The sequence below is a fragment of the Pseudophryne corroboree genome, chromosome 1 (assembly GCF_028390025.1).
Source record: "Pseudophryne corroboree isolate aPseCor3 chromosome 1, aPseCor3.hap2, whole genome shotgun sequence".
Classification (NCBI taxonomy): Eukaryota; Metazoa; Chordata; class Amphibia; order Anura; family Myobatrachidae; genus Pseudophryne; species Pseudophryne corroboree.
Window position 1 is genome coordinate 75,305,165 of NC_086444.1, and position 13,310 is coordinate 75,318,474.

Here is a 13,310-nt window from a genome sequence, read left to right on the forward strand (position 1 = left end):
CCATGTCTCTTGCGGATCCCGTCTATACCCCATGGTTCTAATGGTGACCCCAGCATCCTCTAGGACGTATGAGAAATTAACATTCTACATTTCAACGATGACTGTGACCATTAATGTTGTTAATGTCAATATGACTACAGCCCATGTGAAATTGTGTACTTTCTGCTGTCCCGTATACCTTTATGTGGTGCAGTATTTTCATGCTACAGACCACCGCAAGAGTATAATTACTGACGTTTATTAAATGTCACTTGACTGTATTATATTTTTGACTAGATGTAAAGGGGGCGAATGCTAAAGCTAAACTCTCTCCTTAGATTTCATTAAAAGGTACCTATCCCGGAGAGTTTGCTAGCTGGAGACGCACTTACTATTAGCTAATTAGAGATTTAGGAAATAAAAACTGGGATGGAAGGCTATATCGCATGTACACGGGATTGTGCAGTGTGTACGGCCACCCCATTTCTCCTTCCATCAGCCTGGGAAGCACATCGTTCTGCTGTGTACCCGGCCTTCAAGTACTCAGGTTATCTTTGTAGATAGGCACAAAACAAGTCACTATTAACATTTAATCTTTGTAACACAAGTAACCAGACAATTAATTAGAGCGACCGAGGCCACCTCAGATAGTTTTGTTAGGTGTTTTTTCTCTTTTTTCCCCCATAAATTCATTAAAGTCTCACAGCGAGTTTTCCTGCCATTCCTCATGTTGATGTCTCCAGATATTTGTTTATTGCTGCTTGGAACACAGCTACAGCAAAATCAGCATCTTCTTTGGTGACACACATTGGAGGTTTGAGACGGAATGTCTGCCAAGAGGAAATGAAAAGAGCGTCAATGCAGAATGCACCAGGACTGGGTTCAAAGGTCACTTTGCTCTTAGCATAAGCAGAACTACGATGAATGGATCTGGTCTATAGATCTACACTAAAAAGGTCCACAGGCAATAGGTCGAATACGCGATGCAGTTAAGTTGCCGACAGTCAGAATCCTGCCGGTCAGGATACCGACGCCGGCATCCCGGCTAACGGGCTATTCCCACTCGTGGGTGTCCACAGAACAGAACCTGTGGCGCGCACAGTGAGCCTACCAGGGGACTCTTTGCGCCCGTCCCACTGACTATACTGACGGCCGGCATATCATACTGATCCCGTCGACCACTAATTGTCAGCATGCATTAGGTTGACAGGGTCTAAAGGTAGACATTTCAAAAGGTAGACAGTGTCAAAATGTTGACATGACAATGGCCGACAAGTTTTTTTTTGTCCCCCCCCCCCCCCCCCCCCCCATTTTCTGCAACTTTTTCATACTTTACTATCGACGTGGACTACGATTGGGAATAATAACCTGCGCTTGGCACCTTACCCTAAGCATGGCGAGCAAAGCAGTACACAAAACACCCAGAAAAGCAAAATTAAATTGTTTACCTTTTTTGTGTCAGACATTTGCATGTCGACCTTTTGGCCCTGTCATCATTTTCTACTGTCGACCTTTTATCCATGTCGACCATTAGTGGTTGACCTATTTGACTGTAGCCCTTTTTAGTATAGATCTAATAATTCACACCTGCGATGAATAAGGGGCATATTTACCAAATGAGCCTCGCTGCCAGCAAAAGACTTGGCAGAGAAGGCTTCCTAGTTCCCAGTCATCAATAAGACTGTTTAAGTATGGTACTTGTACAACTGCGATAACTGTTCTGTTATCACATTCTCAGGCCAAAAGCATTAAAAAATAATAATAATTTGCAAATACTATGCTTAAGCCGCTTTAATTTTTAAATAAAACTATATGTTTTATCCATTTAAACTTCATTTTAGCAATTCATTTTCAATTAGTGGAACTGAAGTTCAAAGATGAGCTTTCAACATTTCCACGCAACCGCTGATCGTCAGACTGAGACAGAAAATGTCAATTGCACTCGGCAGATATGCAATATTAAATGTAGGGACTTTCAAGGAACAAAAGTTTTTCCAGAGACAAATCTTTAGACTTTCAGATCTTTAGGGACATTTGATTGAAACACCTGTCTGGTCAACTCATTGTAAATCACCTATCCAACTTACATTATTATACAGTCCTCCTTTTCCAAGCAGTACCCCATTGTCTTTACAGTATTCCCAGATGATGTTCAGCTCTCCGTTTGGGAGAGGCCGACGCGTTTCCTGAATAAAGTTGGAACAAACCAATTAATTCATAGAAAATTGACCAAAAGTAAACCTATGCATTTCAATGTAATGTCTATATACCATGTATCCAACAAAACAGTTCCTAAAAAATACTTTGATAAAGATTTTTGTGTTAAATATTATAGATCGGGAAAAGGAGTAACAAGGGGTTGGAGAAAATCCATGTAATGAAATAAGTTAGGTGTAAAGTTAATTTCTCGAATTCTAAATCTCCTCTAGTCTCAAAACCTTCAAGCGTTCCCTGAAAACTCACCTATTCAGACAAGCGTATCAAATTCCAGAACTGCTCACCTAACCTTCATAAGCTTTACAAGATTTATTTGGGCTGATTCTGAGAGAGACGTACTTCCAATGTCCTACGCAGTTCAGTGATTCTTTTATTTTGTGCGTGCAGCTACAGTAAGTCGCACTGCGCAGTGTCCAGAGTCTGTGCGCACACAGGTGCAGTTGCAATCAAGATGCACAGTCTCAAAAATGTCTTGGCCAGTGACTGGGAGGCGGCTGTTTTACGGGTATGTCACTAAAGTGGTTTCTAACTCAGACGCCCAATCATTCCCAATGGACACCACCCTCTGACCGATAATCTGCACCTAGCATGGGGCAGGTGCAAGTTTCCAGGGTGCATCCGATGGGGGTGTCTAAAGATCCATCAAGCCATATTTCTGCTCAGATGTAGACCAATGAACGGCTTGTAGCGACATTTGCATAAAGTACCACTGGCAAAAGGTGCAGACATGGTCGTTGCTGCGTGTGACTCCACAACAGCTCCATCACGTTTTGTATGCGGATGATAGATCGGCAATGTAATGGTCGACATCATATGGTAGACATGAGGTAGGTCAACAGTTACAACAGACGAAAGGTTGGCAGTGCTTAAGGCCGACAGGTACAAAAGGTCAACATGACCAGCTGACACATTTTTGGGGTTTTTTTTTACTTGGATTTACAATCCACATGGACATCTATTGAGAATAATGACCTTGGCCGAAGGGAGCCTACTTATAGTGGTCACTCACATAACATGAAATATACAAGATTGGCCCAAAAAACACGTGTCGACAATTGTCATGTCAACTTTTTGTACCTGTTGACATTAAGCTCTGTTGATCTGTTCTATCTGTTGACCATTTGGTGTCGCCCTAATGACTGACGACCATAACGTTGTTGATCCATTGATCCACACCCTCATGTCTATTACAATCTCAACTCCATTTAAACCAGAGGTTCTCAAACGCGGTCCTCAAGGCGCCCCTACGGTCCAGGTTTTAAATGTATCCATGCCTGGACACAGGTGACTTAATTAGCACCCAAGTCAATTTGATTTAACCATCTATGCTGAGCCATGGATATACCTAAATCCTGGACTGTTGGGGTGCCTTGAGGACCTAGTTTGGGAACCTCTGACACAATCACAAGGTTCCGGTCTTTGGATCACGGACCAGGGATCCTCAAGCAGCATTCATTGACGCTCTGGCGGTTCCGTGGAACTTTCGGCTTCCTTACATAATCCCTCCAGTGTCACTCTTGCCCAGGGTACTGCGGAAGTTCAAAAAAGAAGGAGGAATGCTTATCCTAGTCGCTCAGGCATGGCCCAGACGGCATTGGGTCTCAAACCTGCAGGGTCTGTCGACAGGGCGTCCCCTTCTTCCACAGCGTCAAGACCTCCTCATACAGGGCCCTTGTCTCTACCCGGACCTGGCCAGACTGCTTTGATGGCGTGGCTCTTAAAGCATCACTCCTGAGGGCCAAAGGATTTACTGAGGCGGTTATTCAAACCATGCTAAAGGCCCGCAAACCGGCCTCTGCCTGGATTTATTGCAGAGTTTGGCATACTTATTTCACCTGGTGTGCTGATAAGAACTATGACGCTGGTAGATTTAAGACTTCCAGAATTCTGGCCTTTCTACAAAGAGGCTTGGATTTAGGTCTTCGTCTGGCTTCCCTTAGGGTTCATACAGTACATCTGCTTGTCGGTGTGGTTTCAGCGCAAGATTGCCTCTATACCGGATGTTCATACATTCACTCAGGGTGTTCTACATATTTAGCCTCCCTATGGGGGTCATTCCGACCCGATTGCACGCTGCAGTTTTATGCAGCCGTGCAATCGGGTCTCAGCAGCATATGCGTGCCGGCCGCAATGCGCAGGCGCGTCGCTGGCAGTGACGAAAACAACGAAGAAAGCGTTTGCAGTGGTGAACGTAAGAAGATTGACAGGAAGAGGCTGCCTGGGGGTGTCAACTCACAGTTTCCTGGGAGTGTCTTGCCGAACGCAGGCGTGCCCGGCCGTTTCCAGGAAGGGATCCTGATGTCAGCTTCAGCATGGAATGTCGCAGCGGCTGAGTAAGTCCTGAGCTGTGCAGAGACTGCAGAAACTTTTGTTTGTGCAGCTCCGCACAAGCGACCGTTCCCCTGCACAGCGTTTACCCCCTCCCCTGTAGGCGGTAATTACCTGGTCGTAGCAGTGCAAAAATCCGCCTGCGTGCGACAAGGTCGGAATGACCCCCTATGTCCCTCCAGTGGCTCCATGGGATCTGTCTGTTGTGCTGAATGCTCTGCAAGAGTCTCCCTTTGAAACTCTTGAGTCGGTGGACGTTAAATGGCAAGGTCCTATTCTTGCTGACTATTGCCTCTGCAAGAAGGGTGTCAGACTTAGGCGCTTTGTCCTGTCGTCCTCCCTTTCTGAGCTTTCACTGTGACCAGGCAGTTCTGCGCGCTCGACCCAGTTATTTACCTAAGGTGGTGTCATCATTTCACCTTAACCAAGAGTTTGTGTCCCGGCCTTTATCTCTTCAGACTTGTCAGCCAAAGAACGTTCTTTGGATGTGGTGAGGGCTCTCCGTATCTACATGGAGAGGACTGCCTCTACTAGGCGGTCGGATGCCCTCTTTGTCCAGTTTGGTTTCCACAAGTGTGGATGGCCTGCGAACAAGCAAACCTTGGCCAGATGGATTAGAATGGTGATTGCACTAGCTTATGCGCAGGCTGGACTCCTAGCTCCTGCTTCTTGGGCTTCCGTGGTGCGTCCACAGAACAATTGTGCAAGGTGGCTACGCAGGGCCGTCTTTTCATATGGGCTCAATGGGCAGTTGCCCAAGGACCCCAGGAGTATGCGGATCCTAGTCTGATAGCTGAGTGTCCCCTCTTTCCAAGGGTACCAGATTTTTTTTAAATCGGCCCTGGGGAACCGGAGATATCCGACTTCAAAGCAGTGGACCCCATCCAAGCCTGTTAATTGCTCTTCCCAGCCAGATATCTTGGGTTCTGTCTGATGTAGAGTTTTTCTGAGGACATAATCCAAAAGCTGGGACTCTCCCCTTTTGGTGAACACTGGCAGCTTGTCTCTACTATGCCCAGAACCAGAGATATCAACCTTCATGCAGCTGGTCTCTGCTCCAGCTCCACATGCCTAATATGCAGTTTTATATTTTCATTGGTGGATTGCTCAGGCTCCTGAACACTGATCCCCAAGTTCCCAGTACCTCTTGAAAGGTGGGACTCTGTAGTGTATTATCACATTCAAAGCTAAGAAATCTATTTCCAGGAACTTGAGATATCTGCAGTCAAGCAAGCTAACCTCTCACCAGAAAATTATGAATATTAAGCCCACTCAACTATTGACCCCTCCCCTAAATATTAAACACCCCCTACCACCCTGGAAGTCGTGTACCAGGGCCCCTTCATTCAACCCAATTTCTCCTTCTACAGTTTAATGTTCTGCCTCCCACCCCATTTGTGCAGTAAAGGAGTAATTAGCAGAAATTATTCCTCCAGGTCCTACATGCTGAGTGGAAGATAGAACACACCCTACCGCCCGAAGGACATCAAAGCTCCCGCTGATAGCACCCCCACCCGTACCGCTGGATAATGGGTAGGGGCCCCAGTGCATTACTATGCCCAGGGGCCTACACTGCTGTTAAGACGGCCCTGTGGCTATGTGGTCCTCAGTGAACATGTTTCTTAGGTTCTATGACTTTGATACCTTTGTTCCCAGGATGCTTCCTTTGGACGCCGGATTCTCACATCCGCTAAGGCGCGTCCTCTCCCTTGAGTAACTGCTTTAGGACATCCCCGATGTTTCCCTGTGGAAAACTGTGTACACTGCGGCAGAAAAGAAGTGTTATGGTAGACTTACCATTGTTAACACTTTTCTGCAAAGTACACGGGATTCCACAGGGCGCCCACCCTGACGCACCTTGCTTCTTTGGGTTGTATGGCATTAGCCGCTGGTACCTACTCCTGTCATGAGAATGTTGTTCTATGTGACTAACATCGGCCTTCTCTCTTGCCTGCTCCTGCATTGGACTGGTTATCGAAACTGAGCTCTCAGTGCCTGGAGGAGGACCCAAAACATCCTGGGACAGCTAAAGCTTTAACATGTTGGTGCTTCTGGATCAAGATCCACTCTACACCTTGATGTTTCCCTGTGGAACCCTGTGTACTTCGCAGAAAAAGTGTTACCAAGTCTACCATAACACTTCTTATTTGAAATGCCTAATGACATAAGTCAGACCTTATACTGAGAGATAGAGGGTTTTATAGAAGTGTATAAGGAAATCAAATAAATAATTCAACAATAAAAAATACAAATAATAATGTATAGTAAGTAATTATTGGGCTAGAGTAGCAGCTGACCACATTTTGTCAATATCTTCCTAATAGGACTCTACAGTCACATACACATCATACAGTAGAAGGTAGGAACACTGACATAGGCCACTATAAGGAGGAAGAAATGTTCTAGATCAGGAAGAGGCAGCATGGTTTGCACTGGTCCTGTAACACTACTGACACAAATCAGGATATTTTTTATATTACAGTGCTAATCGTTTCTTACCTTGTCCGTTACCATCTCTACCCCAATCATTAACCCTTTCCCACGAACATCTCCGACAATGTCATACATGTCCCGAAGCTTAGCGAGCTCCAGCAGCAAGTGGGTCCCTACTGCCTTACAGTTGTTTTGTAGATCATCCTCACGGATAGCCTGCAGAGGGAGACCAGACGGGTTACATCAAATCTAACTCACTGGCACTGATATATTATAATGAATAACTGTAGCATTATCTCGTCCTCTGTAGCCGGAATTTTTTGGTTGCAAACACATAGAAAGTAGACACAATATTTACAGTGTGATGACTTCACAGGGGAATTGGGCCACACGGATATTTTTGAATCATTGAAGAAGTCTTTTTTTGATCCTTTAACAGAAACAGAGACATCACAAGGAGGGGGTATGGGTCGACATGCATTGGGTCGACCATTAAATGTCAACAGGTTGTCTAGGTCGACAGGGTCGTTAGGTCGATATGTGCAAGGTCGAAAGGTCGACATGTTTTGTTTTTTTTAACTGTTTTTGGTGTCGGTTTCTTCGTACAGTGACGGGGAACCCCAATTAATGCCGCTGCACTCGGCACAGATTACCGTTCCCATTAGTAGTCCACGTGGATCGTAAAGTATGAAAAAGGTCAGAAGATGAGAAAAAATCGTGAAAAACTCACGTCTACCTTTTGACCTGTCGACTTTGCACATGTCGACCTAATGAACCTGTCGACCTAGTGCATGTCAATCTTTAGTGGCCGACCCAATGCATGTCGACCTAATGCATGTCGACCTAACGACCGCAACCCCAAGGAGGGTTTGGAACCGCACCAGGGTGTCAACCTTCAATGGAGTGACACCAAAAGGCCGGCTCCTCTGCAGTGACAGGGAGCCAAATTAACGTGGCCTTTCTGCAAGGCCATACCCCCATTTTGGGTGTGTGTGGGGCTACTTGCCGCATCGGGTGTCACTGGCATCTAATTTTTACATTTATATATTGTGTCAACTTCGAGGATAATACATTTTTTTTCTGTATAACCCTAAACAATTTTTATACAGTCTTTGTTGTACTAATATTGGAACAAACATACTGTATTTATTACTTATAGGAGTTATGTAAGATGATATTGTTGATGATATAGAAAAATTACACTTTTCCTTTATTCTTAACTTTGTTTTGTGCAAATTTCCACTATTTAAGTAGCTATATATTTAGCATGTAATGACTGCCGGGCGAACACTGACCACTTCCACCTTGTGTCAGTGATGTCTCCAAACACTTCTGTTATGTCCCATACCTTCTCATCCCACACCACCTCCACTCAGGATGAAATCACAGACACGGCTGATAATCCCTCAATAACATCACAACATTATCCACAACCAAAACTGTATAAAAGTATAGAACAAAGCAAAAAGGCACACTGTGGTGCATGGGGGTTTAGTATGACATACCTACAATCAAAATCCCGGCGGTTAAAATCCTGACAACAATCGACGACGGTCAGAATCCGGACAAGGTCAAAATACCGACATTTAAAATACTGACAAGGTCAAAATACTGACATTTAAAATGTCGACAGGCCAAATAGTCAACAAAAGCTTTTCATTGTTTTTTGTGTGTGTATGTCGGCATAGGTCGACATGGACCCGTATAAGTGTACAGCTCCCCATGCTGCGGGCACGGTGCCTTGCTGCGCTCGGCACACTATTATATTCCCTGTCCAGGTCCATTGGGATGGTAAAGTATGAACAAGTTGGTTTCAATGAAAAACTCATGTCGACTTTTTCACCTGTCAACGTTTTAAATGTCGGGATTTTAAATGTCGGGATTTTGACAGTCGGTCAATGGCTGGGATTTTGATTATAGATCAGTTGACCGCATCCCGTGCACAGGCTGCATACTGAAAGATACAATACACTCTGGAAAGGAGAAAAGGTGAGGACATGCCAAAAAGTACAATACCAATGATGAAAAGAAATAAGGTAATGCTATGGAACATTGGTGTTTCTATAATGGGTGCAATGGGTGCAGTGCACACGGGCCCCTGGGTCCAGGGGGGGCCCACACCCAGTGTCGGACTGGAGCATGAAGGGCCCACCGGGGGTATGCAGTGGTAGGGGCCCATGATTAGGGGTGTGGCCAGCCTCCAAAGGGGGTGTGGCCAGCCACCACAGAGGTTTGGTTAACCATTATAGAGTACCTGGTCTGGACTCCTTGATAATTTATATAGTAGTTAAAGCTAGTGCATGCATGATAATGTGCCAGATTAATGACAGCAATGTACTGTAGAGAATACATCATAATCCTGTGCAGTATAAGGTAACATATGTATAATATATCAAGTGCACAGTCTAGAACCTGATCCCTAGAGGAGGAGGGGCCCCCAGGCAGTGGGGCCTACCGGTGGATTCCTCTGTACCCCTGTGGGCCAGTCCGAGCCTGCCCACACTGCACCCATTTTAACACTTACCTTGCTGGAGTCCAGCGCTGGGACCTGCAATCGCAGTGGAAATCGCCACCAAAATGGGCGCCGCGCATGCGCGGTATCCAAATTGGTCTCCGGATCATGGCGGGCGTCATGTTTCCGGAGACCTGCGCATGCGCAGTAGACTCCGGCACAATGCCGGAGTCTACAGCGCCGTACAGAGGAGGGGGCCAACCCGGAGGTGCACATGGGCCCCCTCCTCTGTAGAAACGCCCCTGCTATGGGTAATCTATATAAATACATCACGTTTTGATAAGAAAATCTCTCTGAAAGGGAAGGATCTAATGACTGTTTTTTTTTAAAGGGGCAATCATGTACAAGGCATGGTTTAGCTTTGTTCTTGATTGCCCCTTTAAAAAAAAATTTTCAGAGATCAGCCGGCATACCGCACGGCCGCCAAACTTACTTCATTCCATCTCGTTCCACGGCTTAGTACATTTCCCTCATGGAGAAATGAGTGCTGAGAGTAATAAATAGCATTGTTCTTAGTATCAAAGGCCCCACCCCAAGATGAAGCTGGTGATCTGTACTTGAAGATGACAACCGTACAAATGTCCTATTTATTAAAGAAAAATATATAGTAGTAGTATAAAGTGTTATCTTTTATCTTAGCTCGGCAACCTGATATTATTTTGTCACTGTTTTTTTTTTTTTGTGACAGTTCAGTGGTACTCCGATGCCATGGCAACAGTATCCAGGATGGTATACAGCGCTTGCAGGGGCCTGGTGCATATATGGAATTGGAACATCGATTTGACCTTCCTGATCTACCATTAGAACAAAGAAAAATATCAATTGTTTTTTGCATATATAGATATAATGAGGATGCAAACTCCAGACAAATCCTTTCTAGATTTTAAAGAGGTTGCTGTGGTGGGACCCAGTCAGACTCAGGAGATGCCAGGATATCAGGAGAGGAAACTTATCAATGGGGCAGATGTATTAAGCCTGGTGACGGCATAAGGAAGTGATAAACCAGTGATAAGTGCAAGGTGATAAACGCAAAAGCGAATCAGCTCCTAATTGTTAATTTACATATTGGGAGCTGATTGGCTGGTGCGTTTATCACCTTGCGCTTATCACTGGTTTATCACTTCCTTATGCCTTCTTCAGGTTAACATATCTGCCCCAATATCCACTATCCACAATACAGTAGATATAACATAATCTAAGCCATATATAATTTATTATTATAAATATATTTGAATCATATTTACCGTTACCCTCATGGGCAAACGCAGGATTTTGTGAGGGGGGTTTTACTATGGGGTGTGTGTGTCTATGTATATGTATGTGTGCATGTATATATAAATGTATGTATATAACCAAATGTTGTCCGGCACTCAAAGCCAAAGAGTGATACTGTGCTGCGGTGCCCTCCTTGTGGGGCTTGTATCCCAATGTGTAGTTCCAAGAAAAAAGCAGGCGGCACTCAGCAGTCTGGAATCCGTTATAACTTTAATGGCAAATAGCAATGTATGTATATATATATATATATATATATATATATATATACACACACATACATATACACACATATATAGTATGTGTATATACATTCATACATATATACACTAACACACTCATACACAAACACATACATACACATATACCTACATACATACACAAGCACAAACACACATACATACATAACTACAAATATATACATACACACGTTGTTATAGACTGTTTTCCCCACCAGGGGCTTGGAGCAGACGGGCAGCTGTGTGAGGACGGAGGGAGCTGCTGTGGCTGAGCATGCGCAGCCAGCAGCTCCCCGCTGGGCATTCTGTAACTAGAAGAGAGCTATGTCTCCGTCTCAAAAATAGAAAATTCGGCTCATCAGGGGGGTTTCCAGGTACTTGGAAACCCCCCCCCCTGTGTGCGCCACTGACACTCCCGGCAAATAATATCTATTTTCTGATAACAGGGCAATTGCACCATTATTTTAAAAAGTTTTATCCTGAAAAACAAAGCTTTTTTTCCCCGTCTACTTGTGTTATCATAAAGAATAGACGAGAATATATTGTGTAGCAGAGTTTGGTGAAACCTAATGCCACTAGGATGATTGCCAGATGTAGCCGCTTACATGTATAGGGCAAAACAAGAAATACAGTATACTACCGCAAGAGCAGGGACTTCTTTCCTCATGTGTCTTTCCTTTTCTTACTTACACTATCTTATACTCCTTACTCCCTTTGATGGCACCTAACCCAGAGTTTTCCAGTGGCGTGCGGTGAAGTCAGTGGCTGGTGAGGCACTTTAGCCATAATGTCCACCATGTCCTGCCAATGCCCGCTACTGCCCCCGTGTCGATGCCTGTGCTGAAAGTACATGTGCTCCCAGAAAAGTGAGTGTGGTCTCGCAATGAGGGTGGGGACTCACAACAAGGTGTGTGGTCGTATGACGAGGAGAGGGTGATACTTTGGAAAGACAGAGGGTGACAGGAGAGAGATGGTGATGGGGAGACCATGATGCAGGTGAGATGCAGTGGGTGACAGGTAAAGGGTGATGGAGAAAGCAGTGGGTGCTAGGGATAGGGTGACACCAGGGAGAGGATGACAGCAGTGGGTGACATCAGGGAGAGGGTGACTGAGAAATGTCAGGGAGAGGGTGATAGCGAGAGGGTGATGCCAGTGAGTGGGTGATAGCAGAGTGTGATGCCAGGGAGCTGGTGACAGGAAGAGGCTAACAGGGAGAAGGTGACAGCAGTGTGTGAAGCCAGGGTGAGGGTGATGCCAGGGAACTGGAGACAGAAAGAGGGTGACAGGGAGAAGGTGACAGTAGTGGGTGACGGCAGTGGGTGATAGTAGAGGGTGATGCCAGGGAGAGAGTGACAGCAATGGGTGACAGTAGAGGGTGACAGGGAGAGGGTGATACTAGGAAGAGCCCATTCTGCCGGCGGGATCAGTACGAGATCCCGCCGGACGGGATCCCGGTGGTCGGAATACCGACACTGGGATCCCGACCGGCACAATACCGACAGGGGGGCGAGTGCAACGCAGCCCCTTGCGGGCTCGCTATGCTCGTCACGCTGCGGGCACGGTGCCTCGCTATGTTCGGCACACTAATTTATTCTCCCTTTATGGGTGTTGTGGACACACAGAGGGAGAATATGTTGGGATTGTGCTGGTCGGAAACCCGGTGTCGGTACTCCGACCGCCGGGATTCCATCCGGCGGGATCTTGACTGCAACCTCTGCCGGCAGTACAGCATACAACATATGCAGTACAGCCCTGAGCCATGGGTCTCTTGAATACAGCATGAGTGAGCTCAGTACATTACAAAGTGCCCCCCCCCAAAAAAAAAGATCCCGGCCAGCAGCAGCAGCAACCCTCCCCCCCCCCCCCCCCAGCAGACTGGGCAGCATTTGCACCCTGGCAGTTATCAGGAGGTACTGCTACTAGCCCCTCACACACTAATGCCCCATGTCCCCAGCAGTAAGACATTGCCATAGGATTTATCACCGCCAAACCCCCCCTGTAAATCCCGGCCAGCCGCCCGCCGCCGAACACCCCCCCCGCTGTAAATCCCGGCCAGCAGCAGCCGGACCCCCTGCCCACGGTTTTTAGCTCAGCCTACCGTGTACATGGCTGAAATGCAGTGCACCGCAGCGTGTCAGGTCTCACGAAGCCAGAGGAGCCGACAGAAGTGAGTGGATCACGGCCCCTCCTTCCCCGCTGACTGGACTGCTACTGGGGGACAGGCGGCGCAGGGGGTAGTGGGCGGAGGCATATAATTAATAAAAATAATGAATAAAAAAATCCTACACGTCGGAGGGTATCTCCCTCCCTCCTGTATTGGCCCAATCACA

The 13,310-nt window shown here is 46.2% G+C and overlaps 1 protein-coding gene across 1 annotated transcript in view; it reads right to left on the reverse strand.

Annotated features, from left to right (window-relative positions):
- Positions 1 to 555: 555 nt before the first annotated feature.
- Positions 556 to 13,310, reverse strand: part of AGXT2 (alanine--glyoxylate aminotransferase 2) — a 131,815-nt gene continuing 119,060 nt past the window's right edge. The window contains exons 12-14 of the mRNA XM_063960767.1: positions 7,024 to 7,173; positions 2,067 to 2,165; positions 556 to 809 (exon numbers count right to left, since the gene is read on the reverse strand). Of these exons, the coding sequence (XP_063816837.1) occupies positions 705 to 809; positions 2,067 to 2,165; positions 7,024 to 7,173 (354 nt within the window). The 3' untranslated portion in view covers positions 556 to 704. The remainder of the gene's footprint in view (positions 810 to 2,066; positions 2,166 to 7,023; positions 7,174 to 13,310) is intronic.